The sequence below is a fragment of the Rana temporaria genome, chromosome 2 (genome assembly GCF_905171775.1).
Source record: "Rana temporaria chromosome 2, aRanTem1.1, whole genome shotgun sequence".
In the NCBI taxonomy this organism is placed as follows: Eukaryota; Metazoa; Chordata; class Amphibia; order Anura; family Ranidae; genus Rana; species Rana temporaria.
This window is the reverse complement of record NC_053490.1, coordinates 368,541,840-368,565,277: the sequence shown is the minus strand read 5'-3', so window position 1 is coordinate 368,565,277 and position 23,438 is coordinate 368,541,840. Positions and strand designations below refer to the sequence as shown.

Sequence of the window (23,438 nt, the reverse complement as noted above, 5' to 3'; positions counted from 1 at the left end):
CTAGCCAAATGGCAGGGTCCCTATGAAGTGTTGGAGAAAATGGGGATGGTGAATTATAAAATTAGCCAACCGGGAAGACGAAAACCTGAGCAGCTCTATCACGTGAACTTGTTGAAACCATGGAAGGATAGAGAGTCCTTGGTCGCTAAGACTACCCGATCTTCTGCTCCGTTTAACCTGGCTGTCCCTGAAGTTGGGATAGCGGAGACTCTGTCCAAAACACAGCAACAGGAGGCTAAAGAGTTTGTGCTCTGAAATAGGGAGAAGTTTTCAGACTTGCCAGGTTGGGTCTCCGGAGTTGAACATGACATTATCACCACACCAGGGGATAAGGACAAGTTGAAGCCTTATCGAATTCCAGAAGCCCGGCGAGAGGCAATTCGCCAGGAAGTAAAAAAAATGCTTGAGCTAGGGGTTATAGAAGAGTCAAATAGTGATTGGTCCAGTCTCATTGTCTTAGTACCCAAACCAGATGGAAGTTGGCGGTTTTGTAATGATTTTCGCCACCTGAATAAAATCACTAAGTTTGACACCTATCCTATGCCCCGCATAGATGAACTGATTGATCGCCTAGGCACTGCCCGGTACATGACAACGTTAGACCTGACCAAGGGTTATTGGCAAATTCCTCTCTCGGAGTCGGCCAGGGAAAAAACAGCATTTGTAACTCCAGAAGGATCTTTCCAATATCGGAGGATGCCTTTTGGGTTACAGAATGCTCCCGCCACATTTCAACGCACCATGGATAAGACCCTTCGGCCTCATTGAGCCTATGCTGCTGCATACCTCGATGATGTGGTCATCCACAGTGAGGATTGGGACTCACACTTACCAAAAGTTCAGGCTGTGTTGGATTCCATCTGGGAAGCCGGGTTTACAGCCAATCCAAAAAAATGTACCCTTGGGTTAGAAGAGGCGATCTGGGGTATACCATTGGAAGAGGTCTAATCAAGCCCCAGATAAACAAAGTTGAGGCTATTCAGGATTGGCCACGTCCCACCAATAATGAACAGGTTCGTGCATTTTTGGGGCCCATGAGGAGAATTATGCCACCATTGAGAAAGAGTGTTTGGCGGTGAAATGGGCTTTGGATTCTCTCCGGTACTACCTCGTGGGTAGACAGTTTGAACTGGTGATGGATCATGCCCCATTGAAGTGGATGGCACAAAACAAGGAGACCAATAGGAGAATAAATAGGTGGTTCCTGGCCCTTCAGGAGTTTTGTGGTAACGCATCGCCCCGGTGTTAGAATGGGGAATGCAGATGGTTTGTCCCGAGTACATGCGTGCCTGGGAACCTGTGTCCCAACCCTAGGATTGAAACAAGGGGGGGGGGTGTGTGACAGGAAGTCAGGTAAATCTGGGGGTGTTGTCACAGACAGGAGATACATTTCTGCCTTGTTTAGAAAATTCACCAATTACTATCAGGTGTCGGCTGCAGAGGTAGCCAGAAAGGTTTATGGACGTTGGATAGCTTCAGCTGTTCAGAATGAGGCAATTAAGGCCTCTATAAGTTGGCCAGAGGACTACTACTGAATGCTGCATCCTGAGGCTTGTTGAGTTAAGGAGAGCAGTGAGCTGAGGAAGACTTCTGAAGGTGAAGTGGTTGTTGATATTTTTGCTGTGTGATAAAAAAAATCAAAAAGACTATTGTTTTCTGCTGGAAGACCAGCAGTAGGCTGTGCCAGACTCCATAGGTAGGTTCCTGTGTTGTGAAGGTAGACGGCTCAAGTGGCCAGGGTTTATTTTATGTTTTCTTTTGTTTATGCTGTTTGGATGCTTGCACTTGTTTCCAGCAATATGGAAGAATAAACCATAATCCTTGTTTTTCAAACCACCCTCGGCTGCCTCTCTGTATAGTTCAGTGTGTAGTGAACCCACTCAGGAGGTCACACACCCCCGCTACCTTTGGATAGCAGCATTGTCAATCTGGTGGAAGTGGAGTGTTAGTGGGTGGGACCAGATGTGACATCACCACGCTCTTCGGACGATCGTTACTCTGCTTATGGCCATCGATGCAGGTTTTTTTTCATGTTTACATGCTCGTTTTCTGCTATGGATATGTGAGTGCACCTTTTATGTATAATAAACAACCCTTTTATACAGAATTATGCTATGATCTTTTAAATATGCCTATATCGGGAACGAGTCTCTGATTTGGAGCACGCCAGGACCTCTGTGGATGTATTTGGGAAAGTTCTTTCCCTACAGCTCTTTTGGCTTTTCCATTAGTTTGGAGGCCAAAACAGTCTACCTTCTACGTTTTTGGTGTTGCACACGGAGGATCTGGGGAAGCTGGCCCTCTTATGCATGCAATTATTTTATTTTTGCCCGTGGAATCTATTCTTCTGGCACACTGGAACTTATTTTTATATTTTATTGAAGTCTCTCTTTTAATTTTATTTTCATATACAGTATTTACTTTTATTTTTTGGACTTTCATTGATAAATTTTAGTTCACATTATGTCACTTATACATTGTTTTTTTTAATTCACTTCACACTTTGATAGCACTGCACTTTACATTTGATTGTTTTGGGTTTTGTCTAGTGGACTGTGTTAGCAGCGGTTTTCATCACTTGTTTTTTTACATATACATATTTAGCGCAGATATTTTTTTCTAGTTAGTTAGCCAATGAGGAGAGAAAGGGGACAGGGCCAAACAGCGACTCAGTGTCTAATTGTACACAAGGACCTGTGGCTCAGGTAGGGTGCCTCCATAGGTAATCGCTTGCTGTGGGGCACTCGAATGGAGGGAGGGGCCAGGAGTGCCGAAGAGGGACCCAAGAAGAGGAGGATCTGGGCTGCGCTGTTCAAAACCACTACACAGAGCAGGTAAGCATGACATGTTTTTTTTTTTTTTTTTGCTTTCCTTTAACAAAAAAAAACAAAGACACTTTAGTATCACTTTAATTATAAAATGGTTGCAACTCCTTCATTTGAATATTGATACATTGCACAAAGATACATCTTTGAAGAGGATAAGCGCTGACCTGACATCTCGGATGAAGAGGAAAAACGACACCAGTCCTGAGACGTCCCAGGGCCCCGGGAACCACTCACCCCACAGGGAGTAGAGACACTCTATACTGACCATAGGAGGGGAATTAGAGACCAAGCTATTGGGAACACATATAGAGTGTCTCTACTCCCTGTGGAGTGAGTGGTTCCCGGGGCCCCGGGACGTCTCAGGACTGGTGTCGTTTTTCCTCTTCATCCGAGATGTCAGGTCAGCGCTTATCCTCTTCAAAGATGTATCTTTGTGCAATGTATCAATATTCAAATGATTTCATGATGTATAGACTTCTTACATGTTGTTCTTCTTTTGCTCAGAGCTGGTTACATAATTCTGGTCGCTTTTCAGTACCCCTGAAGAAGCCGATTACGGCAAAATATATTGGGTCATATACCATCTCAAATCGACCAGTAACTCTACAGTGGGAAATTCCAGCAACCCAAATATCTGAATTCTGACATACTGTTAATACAGTGTATTATGTATTGTATAAAATTCTATTTTTGATATTTTAATAAATTGTTATAAAATTTAATTATCTTACTACTTATTCTACCTAGCACCGCCAACATCCCATTTCTCCCCCATTGTTCTCATGCCTATGACAGCTTGCATACCCACCCTTGGTCTGAATTTTTTTTACTAGAAAAGTCATGGTCCTATACCAATGATGGCGAACCGCTGGCACGTCAAGCCCTCTCTGTCGGCACGCCAGGGGAATCCCCCAGCCAGGCAGTCGCTTGCACTGACGGTGCAGGCAAGGGAGGAGCCGGCTCCCTTCTTGTTCCATGTGCGCCATTTTAGGAGGGGTGTAGAAAATGTCTTCCTCCACCGGACGACTCTGTTCGGCAGCCTATTACCTCCCCCAGACCCCCTACACTTCTGGTAAGGAATTCGGGGATTCCTTTCTGCAGGTACCCTATTCCAGCTCCCCCTGCTACAGGATCACTTTGGTTCAGTCAGATGCTGGCAGGTTTAATTCTGTGTTGGCACTTTGAAAGAAATACGTTGGTTTTGCGTTGCGGTTTGGGCACTCAGGCTCAAAAAGGTTTGCCATCACTGTCCTTATACCCTTATCTTGGCTACCAAAGCTTTTTTCTGGTCCCGAGGGAGGGGTTATAGGTCCCCATCCCCCCCCCCCCCCCCCCATCACTGGTATGCTGCTATGGATAGGCACCAGGAAAGGAAAATTACAGTAAGTATTTTATAAACATTCCTATTTTTTATTTTATTTTTTTAAGGCTGATTTCTGTGAAACTACTTCTAATAGCTTGCAAATAATGTAAACCAGCGGATGACTGCATCTTTCTGTCTGCTTTGACAGCTACTACTTTCACACCAAAACATCACCGAAAAAGTCATGGTATTACTACTACTTTATTATTCACTGACCAGCACATGACAAATATGAAATGGTTCCAACACTGCTGCACCTGCGCACAGAAAGAGGTCATTCAAAGAGATATAAGGGCTGTGTGTGGGAATCAACAGTTTTTATCTGCAGTTGACGCCGGTTCCTGTTCTAAGTAAGTGCCACCACTGTCACCAATGATTTGAGGGGTTTGTTTCTCCATAGGGCCGTCTATTCCAATGACACCAATGATTTAAGAGGCTATTCCATACCTCCCAACATTTTGAGATGGGAATGAGGGACACCTACTAGCAAACATACAGTATATAGGCATAAGACACGTCCCCTGACACACACACACACACACACACACACACACACACACCCTTAAAAAGGGCTTTTTTTTTTTTACCTAGTGGTATTCCTAGTGGAATATTCCTTTATATTGGCTTATAAAATTTACAAATGCAGCAATTTGCGTTTATTTTTTGCGCTATAAACAAAAATAGAGTGACAATTTAAAAAAAAAAAAAAAAAAGCAACATTTTTTACTTTTTGCTATAATAAATATCCCCAAAAAAGATATAAAAACATTGGGCCAGATTCACAGAAAACTCCGGCGGCGTAACGTATCGTCGTTACGTTACACCACCGCAAGTTTTCAGCGCAAGTGCCTGATTCACCAAGCACTTGCGTGTAAACTTACGGCGGTGTAACGTAAAGCCGTCCGGCGCAAGCCCGCCCAATTCAAATGGGGCGTGTACCATTTAAATTAGGCGCGCTCCCGCGCCGGACGTTCTGCGCATGCTCCGTTCGCAATTTTCCCGCCATGCTTTGCGCGAAATTACGGCGCCCCAACGTGTTTGTGAATGGCGACGTGCGGAACGTACTTACGCCGAAAAAAAATTCAAATTCGACGCGGGAACGACGGACATACTTTAACATGGTGGAGTAATTTTACACCATGTTAATAGCACTCTTAACTTTGCGATGGGAAAAAGACTTGCAACGGCGTAACGAACGCGCGTACCTTCGTGGATCGCCGTAAAAGCTAATTTGCATACCCCACGCTGGAAAACGACGCAAACTCCACCGAGCAGCGGCCGAAGTATTGCATCCTAAGATCCGACGGTGCAAGTCAATTACACCTGTCGGATCTTAGGGCTATCTATGCGTAACTGATTCTATGAATCAGCCGCATAGATACTCTCAGAGATACGACGGCGTATCAGGAGATACGCCGTCGTATCTCCTCTGTGAGTCTGGCCCATTTTTTTTCCCCTCAGTTTAGGCCGATATGTTTTCTTCTACATAATTTTGGTAAAATTTATATATATATATATATATATATATATATATAAATAATATTATATAGCAATAAGCGTCTATTGATTGGTTTGCGCAAAATAGGGGATAGTTTATGGCATTTTTATTTTTTTTTATTTTTTTTTTTACTAGTAATGGCGGCGATCAGTGATTTTTTTCGTGACTGCGACATTATGGCGGCCACATCAGACACTTTTGACACATTTTTGGGACCAATGTCATTTTCACAGCGAAAAGTGCTATAAAAATGCACCGATTATTGTGAAAAGGACAATGGCAGTGAAGGGGTTAACCAATAGGGGGCGCTGTAGGGGTTAAGAGTGACCTAATATGTGTTTCTTACTGTAGGGGGGGCGTGGCTGGAAGTGTGACATCACTGATCTATGACAGGGAACAGACGATCACTGACACTGCCACAGAGAAGAACGGGGAAGGTTTACACTCACCTCTCCCCGTTCATCAGCTCCTGTGGCCCGATCGGGTCTGGCAGCTTCGGACCGGGTCATGAGTGCGCCGACAGCAGCGTGCTCGCGACCCATGGCTGGGCTCTAAAAGGGGCTGTACCTGTACGTCCATGTGCCTAGCCGTGCCATTCTGTCGACGTATATCGTGCGGCGGTCCTTAAGTGGTTAAGCAACCATATAAATCAGACCAAAATAAGGGACAAATTAGAAGGAAAGAGGGACATTGCTCCAAATCAGGGACAGTTGGGAGCTATGGGGCTATTCCACCCTGGGGACCACTATTCCACTGACACCAATGATTGGGAGGGGAGGGGGGTATTATCCACTGGGACTTACTATTCCACTGACATCAATGATTTGGGGGCCAATCTCCTTTAAGGCCCATTATTCTTCTGATACCCCTGATTTGGGTGGCCATTCTCTAAAGGCCATAATCCCACTATGTCTATTTAAATTAGTTACCTACTCAGTACGCCCAGTTGAATACATTTTAAATACACATTTTGCATGCCCACACGTTTATTGTACAAGTATAACCTTTTTTTTTTCTTTTGGACCAATTTACCAGGCCCTCGTCTCAGAAAGGTTGACTGAGGCAAAGATGCACATTTAAGAACAGGTTTTGCCAAGTTAAAAGTATAACTGCACTTTCAATAAAAATTATACATGTACCGGTATATGTCTATGCGATATGTAAAAAGACTGGCATATAGTGGGTTATATTAACCCAAGACATATCCTGTATCCAGCAACACGGCCTGACCATGTGTTTACATTCCTGTTTTCCACTAATAAGCGGTTTTGTTCCTTGCCACCACTAGAGGGTACTGTTTGGGCACAGAAGCCAAGCTTTGCAATGGCTTCAATCATTAATTTGTCTCCCGAGAGCAGATTTTTCATTGAAGTGCTAAAAAAAGGCAACATGTCATACTGGTATAATTTCAGAGACTGCTGAGACAAGTACAAATATATACATTTTAATAAAATGATCCATGCTGCTTTTAGAAGGATTGAACACGTTTTTTTTTTTTTAAGCAAAAAAAATGTAATAGAGAAACAGTGTTATAAATATACTTTTATTATATTTATGTGAAAACCACTAATGCGGCGTGAAAAAGCCAGTCAACAGCTGCACATTACAATTGCTTGCCATTAAAAAAATTGCAAAATTTATACAAAAATAGCCAAATAAATCCCAGGTTCAGCATGTTTTTTTCCGGTCATTAGTGTTCAAAAGGCATCAACAAGCTGTACGTAAACATTATATATAGCTGCTCTTTAGGTGTGCGAGTAATACTATACAAAAGCATAAAATGTATTTTGCAGTAGTAATTTTGCAGTCTCCAATTTTTTCCATACGGCAATCTTACAACTGGTCAAATGGACCTCAGTACACTTTATTTCGTATTATGACATCCTATTAGAATTGAATACAGATTTTAAATTTAACTGATACATTTCATATATTTGTAGACACACCTCTGCACATAAAAGAATCTTAAGCTGCAGCATGTAATTGGTAGCAGTGAGAAGCAACTGCGTCTGTCACTGATCGTTTAACTTTGTCTGATGGTAGGCAAGGACAAGTTGGGAAGATCTGTTGATTAGGTGTGGGCTAAAGCACCAGCACCCTGTCCGAAACCAAAGCCTTTTGGACCAAAGCACTTTGCGTAGCATCCTGGGGACAGGGAAAAATAAAGAATTAATAAAGAATAACTCTATTTACAAGCAAAACAAACATACTGAGAAGCCATGTTCCCTGTGTGTGTCACCGCTTACTGAGGGAGCATTCTGAGGAGGACTCAACTACGCAAACTCCCTCTACATAGAACTACCCAAATACCAGATTTTATGCCTACAAGTCGTCCAAAACATGGCAGCCAGACTGGTAACGGGGGAAAAAACCCCGGCAATCCATCACCCCTTCCCAGAGGACCCTTGTTTGGCTAACCGTAAAGGATCGGATCATATTCAAGACCCTCTGCTTCACCCACAAGGAAACACTCCTCAATACTTGTGTGAGAAAATTAAACACTACACCTCCCAATCGCGTTCTCCGATCAACCAACCAAAACCTCCTCCACATCCCGGTACAAATTGAAGGGAGAACGAAGATTTGCAGTCCAAGGACCGCGGCTATGGAATGCTCTACCCACAAACATCCGCATGGAGGAAAACCATCGGGCCTTCAGGGAAAAGCTTAAGACCCACCTATCCCTGAAGGTTAAGGATGACACTGGATGGAAATAAGCGCCTTGAGGCAATTTAGTTCACATTTGCAGCGCTATACAAGTTACTCACTCAGGAGTGGAGAATTCCGGCAGGAAGCCCCAGAAAAGGAGCCAAGAGAACGCTCTGAGCAATAGCCTTGCATAGAGCAGGTAAGTAGAACATATTTATTTATTTTATGAAAAAAAAAAACCTGGAGCCCCTTTGCCATCTGAATATTTTTTTTTTTTTTTTTAATCAAAACGACTTTTATTGAGCATAAGATAAGAATAGATAAACAATCGGGTCAGATCATCTGAATATTTTTGATTTTCAAATTGTAATAGCCTACTGGGTATCTGTCTTATTACCATGTTGTCTCCTTAGCCTGAAATGTTATATCTCTCAACAAAGTGTATTCAATACATTAACAGTGAACATAAAATACCTTTGCAGAATATCTCTCCTTCCTTATCTGCCAGTGTAGTGGATTCCAAACCTTTCCCGCATTTAGCACAACGAAAGCAAGCCTTGTGCCAAGACTAAAAGACACATGAAGAATATAATCAGGCTTAATTATAAAATAATCACTACTATACGTAAACATAAATGAACAATGAGCAATTATATACTTCAGCGCACATCAATCCAAACAATTGCAGTCATTTTACACTAAGTTACAGCCATATTAATGTTAGGATAACACATTTGCATCATTAATACATTTGGTTAAACTATGATGGATCCTCTTTTTTGTTTCATGACGCCCTTGAGGGTTGCTGGTGGTTATCATCTGTCATAGGAGATAAATGCGTTTGTAATACAAGCGCTTGGAGATCGGTTTCTTGATGGAACATTTTAATCTGGTGAGTTTATTTCCACTGGGGTGTATGCAGGGCCATCTTTAAGGCAGGGCAAAAGGGGAAGCTGCCCTGGGCCCTGTCATTGTTGTGGGGCCCAAAGCAGCTGCCTCATACTTGCCAACTATCACAGTTTAAATTCCCTTGAAGTTTTAGTCTTTTGCTGTGTCCTGATATCTCAGTGTGAAGTGCTGCTACTAATGCTGCCCTATTGTTGTGTACAGATGACTCACCTGCAGACCCTGTGTTTACATGTAAATAACTGCCATTCATATGTAAATAATGGAAGCATTCATATGTAAATAGCTGAGGACAGCTGCATTCATATGTAAATAAAAGGCGGCATTCATATGTACATCATGCCCCTCTGCAGTGAAGAGATGATGTGCTGTAACCTCTAGCAACCAGTGAGCAGTATTACTGTACAGTAATCTCTAGCAACCAATCAATAAGATGAAATCATGTGCTGTAACCTCTAGCAACTAATCAGTGAGCACTAATGTGTGCTGTAACCTCTAGCAACTAATCAGTGAGCACTAATGTGTGATGTAACCTTTAGCAACCAGTCAGTAAGTGGTAATGATATGCTGGCAACTAATCGCAATAGCCGCCTGATCAGTAAACTGATTTTAAGTCTAGCTGATATTAATTGTAGGTCTCAGAGCAGGTGGAGAGTAAGAATTTGCTCTACACCTGATTTTTTTTGCCCAGGGTCCAATTAAGACGGCCATGGGTGTATGCACAGATTTGTGGTGAATTGCAGACGTTTATGGTACAGGAAACACTGATGAACTGGATGTGGAGCATGGAAGGATTTTACGTTATGGATTGAAAGACAGGGAAAATAAAGATGTTTTCCCCAACATTTCAGCAAATGGGGAGCAGAGAGGATATATTTGCACATTATTGTTATACATTTCCATGGTGGGTATATTTAAAACATTTATAATGTGGTCTATTGGGGGATACAGAAGCATTAGAGAGGAGTTTGGGCATTCATTCATCGCCTTGCAACACATGTATACAAAGGTTTAGGATGCTGGTGACGTCAATGGCTTTATATAGACTAATGATCAATGACATTAAGCTGATTGGACTGAAAAAAAAAAAAAAAAAAAGCACAACTTTGAAGTTCAGATAGAGTTTGAAGGACGCCAGAGCCCATCTCTAATCAGCAGCAGCCTAATTGCTCTAGATATTCCACCAATTATACAAAAACAGAAACAAACAAATAAATCAGCTGGCGCCCCCTTCTTTTCTTAGATAAAATGTTCATATTGAAAAAAAAGGTCTGTAATCAGTATTCTACTTGTGGTTCAGGGTACTTTCACACTGAGGTGCTTGGTGCGCTGGCAGTAAAGCGCCGCCATTTTTAGCAGTGCTTTACAGTCGTGTTTGCTGCGATTTTCGGCCGCTAGCGGGGAGATTTGAACCCTTGCTAGCGGCCGAAAAAAGGGCTAAACCCGCCCGCAAAACGCCGCTGCAATGGGCGGTTTGCAGGCGGTACGGCCGCGCTACCCCATTGATTTCAATGGGCAGGGACGCCATTTTTACCGCTCCTCAAAGATGCGGCTGGTAGGACATTTTTTACCGTCCTGCCAGCGCAATGCTCTAGTGTGAAAGCCCTCAGGCTTTCACACTCGATAGAAAGGAGCGTCTCTTTCAGGGCGCATTGCAGGCGCTATTTTTAGCACAGTAGCGCCTCAGTGTGAAAGCAGCCTTACTGCGCTGACTTCACAGCAAGAGCCATTTGAGCAATGCAAGCATAATGGACAGCAGTACTGTGGCTGTCAATTGTGCCGGGGCATAGACAGCTAATAACTATGCTTCTGCACATTGGACTACTTTCCTGCCTTTTCAATACACTTACTGATGTGCAGGGACTGACAAGTACCGTATTTGCCGGCGTACAAGACGACTGGGCGCATAAGACGACCCCCTAATTTTCCAGCTAAAATGCTGGTTTTGGGATATACTCACTGTATAAGACGACCCCTCACTGTGCCATTATGCCTGCCTCAATGTGCCATTATGCCTGCCTCACTGTGCCTTATGCCTGCCTCGACGATCTTCCTACCTTCTCCTGTTTGCAGAGTTTCTCAGGCAGCGGGCGTCCATTATTCAAAAGCCGCGCCTCCTCCTCAGGCTGTTCTGTGATAGACAGAACACCAATTTTCCCAGCAGAGCATCTGTTCAGTGTTCTGCCTATAACGGATGTCCTCTCGTCCGAGGACGAGGATGAGAAGGCATCCGTGATAGGCGGAACACTTGTGTTCCGCCTATCACGGAACAGTCTGAGGAGGAGGCGTGGTTTTTAAATAATGGATGGCCGTCGTCTGACAGACAGGTACCCAGTGTATAAGACGACCCTCGAATTTTGGGGCATGATTTTAGATGCAAAAAGTCATCATACACCGGAAAATACGGTACTTTTAACTATGTCGACATCCTACAACGGTCATCTTATATGAACATCTGTAGGTCCATTACTGAAAGCTTTGACTTGAGATGGTAGTACATTGAGATTCACTGTGAACATCTATCTAAGACCTTGTTTACTTTTGCGTTCCCAACTCAAGAACAATCCATGTTCGGATTGCTCTTCAAAAGGGCATTTGACTGCCCGTCTTAACCCCTTAAACACCACACCAGTGCATCACAACTACAAGTGATTGGGCTGCGTTCATTTTGGTGGTGGGTATCCTTTTTTGCACAAATGTAAAAGAGGCCTTAGAGAGGGAGCAAGGGCCAACTGATATATTTATTACTTAGATATAAGTGCAACCTCAATATGAAAGGATAGTTTATGATGAGTGGTATGCCCAATAAAGATCCATCTTCTTCACCTGTCTGTGCTTCAGTCAGTGGCACAATGACAGGCTTGTGGTACCACTGGATAAAAGCCACAAGAAGTCCAAAGCCAATCTGCAGGTGAACAAGTACTGCTTTGATCCAATGGTGAGGCAAGCCTGTCATTGTGCTACTGACTGGAGCAAGACAAGTGAAGAAGGCACATCTTTTCAGGCATACCATTGTTCATACATGGTCCTCTATGTAAAGGCTGCATTTCTATCTGTTGTACTACAATAAACAAGTTTTTATTAAAGGAGAAATATGGCAGCCGCTAGCAATAGTGGGACAAAGCAAACAAATTTCTTTGGCTGCAGGAAAGAAATTTGCTCCGTCTATTGCCGGCCTAATGTACATCTTTCTGACAGATATAGGAATCTGTTGCACGTGCTGTAATTTCCTGTACAAAGAGGAGACACGCTTCTAGTGTCTGATCCACTCATTATAAATGAAAAGGGCATAACACTTACATTTCCTCCACCGATCACCTTTTCAGCAGCATACACAGTCTTTGAGCAGCGAGGACACACATCAGCACCTCCCGCTTTCTGTGCGAACTTGGAAGCATTCGGATTGTTTGTAGGCTGATGTTTCGCAGACCTGTGTTACGAGTAAAAAATAAAATATATTTACATATCTACAACAGGGACTGTACTGCAGTCAGTCCGACAGTGGAAGGGACATGACCGAAAGAAGGTCAGCTGATCTGCTCCTGATCAGCGCTCTCAGCCAATGGCTGAGAACGCTAACCGGAGTGCTTTGACGGGGGCCGTCCCCCTGTCAGAACACAATAGCACAGCAGGGGAGATTGCTGTGCCAACACTGAATAGTTAGTACAGTGGCTCCTCCTGAGCGTTCAGTTTTTCGTTCAGCCCTGCCAGGTTGAATAAAAAGTAATTATATATACACACACACACACACACACACACACACACATTATATATACCGTATTTTCCGGCGTATAAGATGACTTTCTAACCCCTTAAAAGCTTCTTGAAAGTCGGGGGTCGTCTTATACGCCGGTAACCTAACCTTACCTTATCCTAAAGACATGCAGAATCGCGGCCGTATGTTTTTTCAAAAGCCGCGCCTCCTACATCTTCTGTTCCGTGATAGGTGGAACACTCAGCTTCCCAGGAGGCACTGTGTTCAGTGTCCGCCTATCACGGAGGCCCTCTCGTCCTGTGTTTAGTGTCCGCCTATCACAGAGGCCCTCTCGTCCTCGGACGAGAGGGCCTCCGTGATAGGCGAACACTGAACACAGTGCCTCCTGGGAAGCTGACTGTTCCGCCTATCACGGAACAGAAGACGTAGGAGGCGCGGCTTATGAAAAAACGTACAGTACGGCCGCGATTCTGCATGTGGATATGGTAAGGGCACAGCGAGGGGGGACACGGAGTGCAGCGCGGACGGGGAGAACAGCACAATGGAGGGGTAATGTAATGGGGCATAGTCTGGCATGTAATGGGGCACAGTCTGGCATGTAATGGGGCACAGTCTGGCATGTAATGGTGGCACCGTGAGGCGAGGCATGACTAGTAGGAAGGGGAGAGTCTTATACGGCGAGTATATCCCAAAACCAACATTTTGGCTGGAAAATTAGGGGGTCGTCTTATACGCCGAGTCGTCTTATACACCAGCAAATACGGTATATATAAATAAATAAAAAAAACACACAAACACTGTTCCTTCAATTTTTATCCAACTCTGCCAAAGTGCCAGTGCATCTACCCCCCCCCCCCCCCCTAGACTGACAATGCTGCCCCTGCTCCATAGTAGGGGCACTATTACAGGAGGTGCGTTACTGGCTAAATCAGGTGCAAACAGAGGCAAAAAAAAAAACGCATTGGCGAGCTACCATATATAACAATTTTTGGTTTTGGGTTTAATTCAATTCAAGAAATGAAAACATGACTCAGTATCAGTAAATATCAAAATAAACATACTCTTCAGGCTTGATTCCCAGGCTTTCACCCCGGTCCATACTTAGAGTGCCTGCACCCTGTCCAAATCCATATCCTTTAGGCCCATGTTTCTTCCCATAGCATGACTTGCAGTAGATCTCATTCCCATGAATTGCAACTGTGGTACTATCCAGATTCTTCTTGCATACCACTGCAGAAAAAAATAAATAAAAATTCACTGGGAATTAAAAATATTCCACAAAAACTGTTAGTGATTGATAAATGAAGGCTTACTCAATAAACCAGATTGCATTGATACTAAACAAAGTGTACTAACTCAGATTACATTTTACTGGAATAAAATCATTAAAAAGATGAATTGTGATTTGTTGTAAGGAATACTGCACTTTGAACACAGTCACTGTAATTTGCGTTGCCTAAATAAACCTAATGTTTTTTCTCAGTTGGACTAGAAATCATAGAAGTAGCCAAGGCAGAAAGAGGACAGTTGGAATACCAGCTAAAAATCCTTGTACCTGGAACCAAGAGGTTTAGAAGTACACACTGTGGCCCAGATTCTCGTAGGAGTTACGCCGGCGTATCTCCAGATACGCCGTCGTAACTCTGAGTGTGAGGCGTCGTATCTATGCGCCTGATTCTTAGAATCAGTTACACAAAAATTTGTCTTAGATCCGACCGGCGTAAGTCTCTTACGCCGTCGTATCTAAGTTGCATATTTATGCTGGCCGCTAGGTGGCGCTTCCGTCGATTTACGCATCAAATATGGTAAGGAGCTAGATACGCCGCGCACGGCGCATTTTTTTACGTTGTTTACGTAAGGCTTTTTTGGGCGTAAAGTTACCCCTGCTCTATGAGGCGTACCACTGTTAGGTATGGACGTCCGAACAGCATCAAATTTTTCACGTTTTACGTCGTTTGCATAAGTCGCCCCTTCGGACCAAAATCCATGGAAAAGTCAGCTGGAAGTCCGATTGTGTGTAAGAGGCTTTACTTTCTTAACAGAGAACATTTCCTTCAGTTGTTTAGGGCCAACTCCTGTGCCAGTTCTCTGCCACACAAAAAGACACAACAGAAGGAAGGCTGGAAAACATCACACTGTACTTTGCGATTTGTCTTGCTACGAGTCATGTCATGTATTTCCATACTGGGATGTGACATGACAGGCCCCACTAAACATCGTATATCTGACACCTGTGTTTATCCCAAAGTCATTTACTGCTACTTGAAGTTTTGCAGATCATTACCAATGCTCAGATTACATAAAAACACATGTCTATGCAATAAAATCTCTAATAAATCCAAAAATCAATACAGGTCACAACAAAACGACACAATAGTAGGGCATAGATTTAAATACATAATTGGATAAAACTGAGCTGGTGAAATACAGTACTTAGAAATCCGACGGACTGTTTACATGTTGAATTTTTAAATCAGAGGTGATCTGTCAGATTAGGAAACCAGTGACATCAGCAGGATTGCCGCCTCTTTTAAAATCGAACATCTAAACAGTTAGAAGAATGTCACTTTATAACCTCCATTTACTGTTAAATATAAGTGTGAAATGCATGACTCCGGTGGGTGCCTTTTCACTGTATCCTTACTGGGGCTGAGTGTGGGGTGTAGCAAGATGGCAGTGATGGAACATCACTGCCGTTACAAATTCTGGCGGGTCACCTAATCTGATAAAACACCTGCCTTCTGAACTACAGAGGTCCTGAGAGAGGAGTTTCAGGAGAAGGAGGCTGTACAGGAATCACTGCTTGCGGTCAGCAAAGTACCATGGGATATATAGTCCTTAAAAATCGAAAGTACACAGCAAAGGAGAAGCTGCAATGCATGCAGGGAATTCAGGACATTGTAGAAAGATGGCCAGCAGACAGGCAGATTTCCCCACATGAAAGGAGATTTTTCAAGTAAGCTTATATTGGAATGTCAAAATAAACTATTTTTTTGTATTGTTATTACAATACTGAGGTTATAAAATGAATGTGTATGATGTGATCATAGAACGCCTTTAAGCTTTGAATAGAGTACGGAATTAACATTTCTGGTTTTCTCTCAATTCTGTGACATCGGAACAAATGAGGGAAGTGGTTATTCCTGGGAGAGGAAGGTACAGACAGCAGTAAAACATTTTCAAATTTTCTAACTCTTCCCCACTCTAATAAAAGTGTGATTATTGATTAACGTTTTCTTCATATCCTCACTAGGGAGATTTACCAAAATGTCTTGTCCTTAACAGGAAGCAAGGGGAAATCTCTCCAATGGAGACACAGTAGGAAAAACTAGACAAAAAGCTTTAACTATTTCCAGCTCTATCCTAACTATCCAACACGTTTACATTCCAGTTTAAGTCTGAAATCCAGACAGAGGTAGCAGGGATTCACACTCAACTCCATCATTTGCACCAGCCCAGGGTAGGGTTGCCACCTTTTCCTCAAGCCAAACCCGAACACTTTAGCGGCACATGGCAATTTTTTTGTGGTATACACTATATGATTTTAAAGACCTGGAGGAGAGCAATAATGGGTCACGCTTAGCGTGGATGGTAACTACTGGTACCATCCACTGCCCTACTGACACAGTCCATCTCCCTCCCCACAGACTCCCCTTCCCTTTATCAGCCCCCCTCTATTAGATCAGGGAACCCACCCATCAGTGTCCCCTGCCTTCCATTGTGTGGGGAGCCCTTGGGGAGAAGTGTGTCGACAAGACACAGGATTCAGGACACATCCAAACTGGTGTACTCACTCACAGGGCTGCTGTTAGCAATTATTGGGGCCCCATACAGCCATCCCCAAGGGGTCCCCACCCCCTGAGGAGAGAGAAAGATATACAGAGGTGGGTGGGCAAGCTGACAGAGCAGATGAGACCTCAGGAGACACACATCGTGACTGTGAGGCAGGACTCTGGGAGCAAGCAGGCACGATTATCGAAACAGTCCAGCCCCCGCATGTGACCAGATCTGCAGGGCCAGTCACAGACCCCCATGTCTGCCGCCCGGCCCTCCCCGCACATGGCCCGTTTGGCTGAACACAGGGCACCCGCTGGCTCAGAGCGCACCGCTGTGTGACAGTGATAGCGAGCGCGCCGCCCCTCTAGATGTTGCGGCCGGGGACAGAGATCCGGCTGACACTGGCCACAGGATGGTGTAATGTGTGCCCGGGTCTCTAGCGGGTGGAAACCCAGGCACATGTGTCAAACCCGGACAGGTGGCAACCCTAGCCCAGGGGTCTCCAAACTTTCTAAAGAAATGGCCAGTTTACTGTCCTTCAGACATTAGAGGGGTGAAATGTGCCTAGTGGGAATAAACAACGCCAGATTTTTGGTATTAGTGGGAGAAATAGTTGGTGTCTGAAGGAATAGTGTCCTATTTTTGTTGTCAGTAGAAGAAATTATGCCCCATCGTTGGTGTCAGTGGCAGGAATTATGCCTCATGCCCTGGATAAAGGTAAGCAAAAGGGTCGCATCTGACCCCAGTTTGGAGACTACCGATTTACACTAAAGGACTCCATGCTGTATAAAACAATGTTCTACAGCAGCTCTTTAAAACGGTAAGTTAAACTGGCGATAGATGGATTTAGTGAGCACGTGTGGGAATCCCTGTTCAGTGAAAATCTTGGAGAGAGAGGGAGAGGGAGAGGGAGAGACAGACTTCTTGTCATAGTGAAAGGAAATCTCCCATATTGAGGGGAATTTCCCTCTAAAGCCCTGTACACACGGGCGGGAATCCCGTCTGGAAAAAAATAAAAATAAAACACTTTTGCTTTCCCAATGGGATTCCCGGCAAGCTAGCCTTGCCCTGTGTACACACGGCCATTCAAAAGAACGCGAGCATGCGCTTATCACATTCGATGCCGTCGCCGCCATCTTGCTACACCCTACACTACTCTTGTTTGCTACCGCACAGGCGTTCAAAGACTTTGAGCATGCGCGGGTACAAGGTAAGCATACAAGCCTCGTACACACACGGTTTTCTCAGCAGGAAACACTGCAGAGAAAAATAGAGAGCAGGTTCTCTATTTTTCTCGTTGAGATTCCAGGCGAAAAACCATACACACGACTGGTTCTCGGCAAAAGCAAGCAGCTTTCTTGCCGAGAAAACCGTGCGTGTGTACGAGGCTTAGAAGAAAGAAGAAGTTTTGCCTAGGAGGTACACTATATTACGGGGGGGGGGGGGGGTTGTAAGCTACAGGAAAAAAAAAAAAAAAAAAAAAAAAAAAAAAAAAAAAAAAAAAATCGCTTGGATGGAAGAGAACATTGATTCCCATGGTTAGACACAGTTAAAAAAAGAAAAAAAAAAATTATATTTGGATCACACACTCAATACATTGCATCACCTGTTATAACTGACAACTGTTATATGCAACTACCAATGAAGTGACTATCTTATGTGTTAAAATAATACAACATGGGCGTGGATTAAAAACACAATGTGGTTAGCAGGTAAAACAAGTGATCTTTATATTTCAGTGGTGCATTTGCCTGACGTTCAGCTTTGTAAACCACCTCCAGACAATAGGTTAAGTTTGCTCAGAGAGCTGCAAATCCGGCCTGGAGGAAGGGAATTAGAATCAACTTTTGGTTTAATAAATCGGGAAGAAAAAAATATAAAAAATAAATAGATAAGAGCTTGAGTCAAGCCAATCTGTTAGGCTACATTCACACCAGTGGGAACTGTTGGAGCGGTTCCTGCTACGGCTCCAAGTGGCTAGGTACAACAACCGTTCACTATACCGGCAGGTCACTGGCTGTGCAGAGAACCACGAATAGATGTGGCCGCCAGCGACCTGAAATAGTGAATGGGGAGAGCGGCCACACCTAGCCGCTCAGAGCCGCAGAAGGAATCTTGGATTTCTGCCACCGCCATTCGCACCAGCTCTAATCACGTGTGTGAAAGTAGCTTTAGGCTACATTCACATGGACGCCTACATTTGAGAGTATAGCCGAATTTAGAAGACTTTCTAAAAGCAGCTTGACTCACACAATGCAAAGTAATCACGTAATTCATATAAAAGGAATAGCAACATTTAGTTTGACAGTTTAACTGCGTTTAGGAAAAGGAAAGTGCTGCATCATGGGTCAAGCATCTGCAGCTAGACGCGCACTGCATTTAGCTGCAGTGAATTTAGCAGCAGAAAATTACTCTTCCCCCTTTTCTTCCTAAAATGTTGTTATTCATCCTCATGTTGGTGTAGAGCCCTGCTACTTTCAAAGCTGGTGCTGCTTTAAATTTAGGAGGGTGGTCAGAGATTCAGTTTCCTCTGACCATGTTATTTTGGTCAAATTTGGGCCTCTGTTTCAGCCATGGCTGTGCTGTGGGTGACTACTATTGCTGCCTGGGGTGCCTGTACCCCCCCCCCCGACCAAGGGTGGCAGCAGTCGAGTCAGGGTGTATTGGGCGTTTTTCCTCGGCAGCCAATCAGTGGGAGTTGAAAGCCTTGCTGTGCATGCTGGGGGAGAGTACTTGGGGACAGACGTCATTAGTTTGCGGTCGTTGTTTGCGGGTCTGTCGTCCCACCACCCTCCGTGTGTGGCCCTCATGGCCAGGGGTGCGTGTTCAAGTGTTCCTGGCTCCGGGACCACGTTGGTCCGGGGTTGTAATCCACCTTGTAGGCCCAGTGGTCAGACTGGGTCTGCAGTTGCAGAGTGGTCCTGTGCTGTCCGTCCTGAGGGAGGAACCTGCCCGATGAAGAACCTGTCTGGGGGAGTACCGAGCACGTGGTTGGTATCTCAGGAGAGGCCTTAGGCCGCGTACACACGGTCGGGCAAAACCGATGGAAACGGACTGAAGGACCTTTTCATCGGTCCAAACCGACCGTGTGTGGGCCCCATCGGTCAGTTATCCTTCGGTCCAAAAATTTAGAACTTGCTTTAAAATTCAACCGATGGACGCCTAACCGATAGGTCAAAACCGATGGTTAGTACGCAAAAGCATCGGTTAAAAGACCAGCGCATGCTCAGAAACAAGTCGACGCATGCTTGGAAGCATTGAACTTCATTTTTCTCTGCACGTCGTTGTGTTTTACGTCACCACGTTGGACTCGATCGTTTTTTTAACTGATGGTGTGTAGGCACATCAGACCATCAGTCAGCTTCATCGGTTAACCAATGAGAACGGTCCTTCGGACCATTCTCATCGGATGGACTGATCGTGTGTACAAGGCTTTAGACTTCATCGGAGGACGCACCATTACTGAGAGGCTGGATGATGGTCGCCTAGCAGTTCTGAATTGTTGAGATCCGGGTGCTTAATCCTGTGTTAAGAAGGATTCTGGACCGACAATATCTCCATCTTTGGGAAGGTCTGTGGCAGAGACTTTGCTAAAGTTCCGTGTGACACTCTGGCTGCTAGGCTGGTGAGAGAGGCCTATCCAGGTGCACTATACCCACTCTGGCTAGAGTGGCGACGAGAGTTTATTGCTGGAAGCAGGATCGTTTCCAAACAAAGTTGTACACCTGAACCTACTACCTACTATCCTTTCTACCTCTTCAACTACTACTACTTTTATCATTTTACCCCGTTGGGTAATAAAGCACAGAAAAAGACACCTAAAGTGTGGACATTGCAGTTCTTCTCAGCTCTCATCGTGTACCCTAGACGGCGGAGGAATAGAGGTAACATGCCACCCAAAACAAACCAGCAGCTCCTTCAGGGGTAGTGCTACATTGGTATTCATTCTTTGCAGACATGGTCTAACAATAGTTAGTAAGCCGTCAAAAAGGTGAACACTGACATTCTGGTAAAGTTTTAAAATTAATTGGGATAGGTTCCAAATTGGTCATATCAGGAACATAGTTAGATCCTGGGATGTACCCATCTTCACTTCATTTGTCCATCTGCCTCAGGGCCAGTTCGCACCAGGACACTGTGTGGTAAAGGAGCATTTCATGTGCTTTCATGCACTGCAGGTGACCACACTGCCCTTGCGATCTGCAGGCGGATGCCAAATAATGGTTAAAAAAAAATCCCAAACCCAGATCACAATGCAGTGTGTTTTGCAGGCACCAAATCACATGATACCACAGTACCCATGCAGTTTGACGCAGTGAGTTTTCAAAAGCAATCTTCTCCTCTCAAGCAGGCACATACTGTATTGGCAAGCACCAGCTTTGCTCTGCACTCCATTTCCATTACACAGCTGTGCTTGCTCAGAAAACTACCAATAAAGTGGAAGAGGTACCTGGGGTATAACATCCCTTCCCCACCACCAAGAATGGGATTTTGAAAAAAAAATATATATATATATTTTATTTATTTTTTTAAATCCTAAAAATGCTGATGCACCTAAACGCTGCTCAACTCATTTACAAACTGCAGCTATCTGCAATAAATATTTCAACTTTTTCAAGTGCATGTAGTGCCTTAGGTAGGTAGGTTGCTAAAGTAGTTGTGTGTTTTTTGGTTACAGCCAGTGCAGGTAAATTTAGGCAGGCCTAGCTGTGAGCTAGGGGAGGCTGGGAGTGGTTTTGAGTATAGCAGCAGGTGACCGACATGTACTTCATCTCTCTGGCACCTCCTCTATTTCTAGAGGGTTCTGGAAAAGAGGCAGGGAAGAGAATGGGAGTGGCATTGAGTTATCTGGGAGCCCTAACCAATCCCCAACTAGGATTGGCAGGGGGCAGGCCTCCTATATATACACTCACTCATGGTCAGTCTGTTGTGGGAGCAGATGTCGGGTGGAAAAACTAGTGATGGAGTTGGAGTGTTAGGCTGTCGTGGCTCTTGAGAGAACCCCCTTTCTGGGGGGGTTGAACTCTCGCCAGGAAGAGGACAGCGGGAAGCATTGCCAGGCAAGTCACTAGGAGAGGTCTAATCCAGGAGTCTGAGTGACAGGCACAGTGGAGAAGTCTGGGAGAGACATGTCAGGAGTAGATGTGAAGCCAGAGGGAGAGGCTGTGATTTCACCAGTGTTTGAGTCAAGTTGCTGCAGCTAGGAGGGTTGGCGGGACTTGCACAGGACTGTCTGGGACCTGTAGTCCACCAAGCTTTGCAGCTAGCACAAGTATTCTTTCATTGTTATCGGTTGCAAAATCAGTGGGGGCTGCAGACCCCTTGCCAGTGGCACCGCTACATACAAATTACTGGTGTTTAGCTGCTGTCAGATACAAATGTGAATGTAGCCTTAGCACACCATGCCTCTATGATGGCTGGACTTCAAAGCTTTGCACTGCTGCCATGGGATATACTTTTCCAGTTAAGAGACAAAGAATGCATTTCTCATTTTCCTTTTGCAGGTAGCAGGTTCAAATACTTTAAGAATTTATATATCCTGCATGCTTTGAAGTAAATATATAAAATATAGTCCTGTTAACAAATTTGTTCTCTAAAATCACATCCTGCATTAAAAAAAGAAAGGTTATTGGCTGCAATTTGTGCTAGATTTCTGTCTAGGCACTGAAGTGGGAAGGGCAGGAATACAAGTATATTACTCCACCACCCTATAGAAAAAACATTGATTTCAAAACCGGTTTCTTGCTATCTCTAATGACCAGACCTACTCGGTTTCACTTCCTGTAGATGACGGAAGACAGATTACTTAGTCATGTCACTTGCAAGCTTCTTCCAGCTTAGAATTGTGTGCTAAAATATAATGTCACCCAGTGTTAAAAACATAAAATTTGTCAGTTTGCAGGAAAGAAAAAAAAAAATCACTCAGTTTATGGCTGGCTTAAAAGTAACTACCCGCAGAATGACAATGCTACTGTCTAATGGGTTCTGCTTTACCATTTCATCTAGACTCCAGACACCCTAAAAGGTTTAGGAGATAGTTGCAAAAAATAGCGGGACCAATGTCTACGGCACATGCGCCGTAGACATGGGACGCAGGCGCACTGAGCGTGCCGCTCTCAACGGCGATCATGCCGTTAGTGGTGGGACCCGCACGAATGCATTAGAGAGAAGTCGCCGCTGCTCCAGCCAGTCACAGCGCCGAGCAGCGATACCCGGAAGTCACTCCGGGTATCGTGGCGGTTTCAGGCAAGTGCCACATACTAGCTCATTATATGGCACTTACCTGAAATCGAAGCCCCCGAAGTGCTCTTTGTTCCCCTTTACCGCCATGTCCCCTCGGAGATTCTTCCTGTTATCGCCGCTCCAGCGATGTGATTGGCCGGAGCGGCGAGGACGTCACTCCCGCGCAGAAATACGGCATTAACCCACGATTGTCCCATTCACAAAAACGGCACGCTCAGTGTGCCTGCGCTGTTGTCCACAGCGCACATGAGCCGTAGACATCGTTGCCCTTTTTTGTGAAAATATCTCCTTAACCGTGGAGGTTTGGGAGATATTTCTTGCACCTACAGGTAAGCCTTAATCTAGGCTTACCTGTAGGTACAAGTTGTGTGGTTGGGTTTAAAAATTCCATTACACATCCCATATTCTTTTACAATAGGAATAGGATAAGAGTCATATATACTTTGCAGAAAAACAGCT

The 23,438-nt window shown here is 44.4% G+C and overlaps 1 protein-coding gene across 1 annotated transcript in view; it reads right to left on the bottom strand.

Moving 5' to 3' along the window:
* Window positions 1-7,218: 7,218 nt before the first annotated feature.
* CSRP1 (cysteine and glycine rich protein 1) overlaps window positions 7,219-23,438 on the bottom strand; it is a 29,355-nt gene continuing 13,135 nt past the window's right edge. Inside the window, exons 3-6 of the mRNA XM_040337726.1 lie at window positions 14,021-14,189; window positions 12,545-12,674; window positions 8,813-8,906; window positions 7,219-7,834 (exon numbers count right to left, since the gene is read on the bottom strand). Of these exons, the coding sequence (XP_040193660.1) occupies window positions 7,761-7,834; window positions 8,813-8,906; window positions 12,545-12,674; window positions 14,021-14,189 (467 nt within the window). The 3' untranslated portion in view covers window positions 7,219-7,760. The remainder of the gene's footprint in view (window positions 7,835-8,812; window positions 8,907-12,544; window positions 12,675-14,020; window positions 14,190-23,438) is intronic.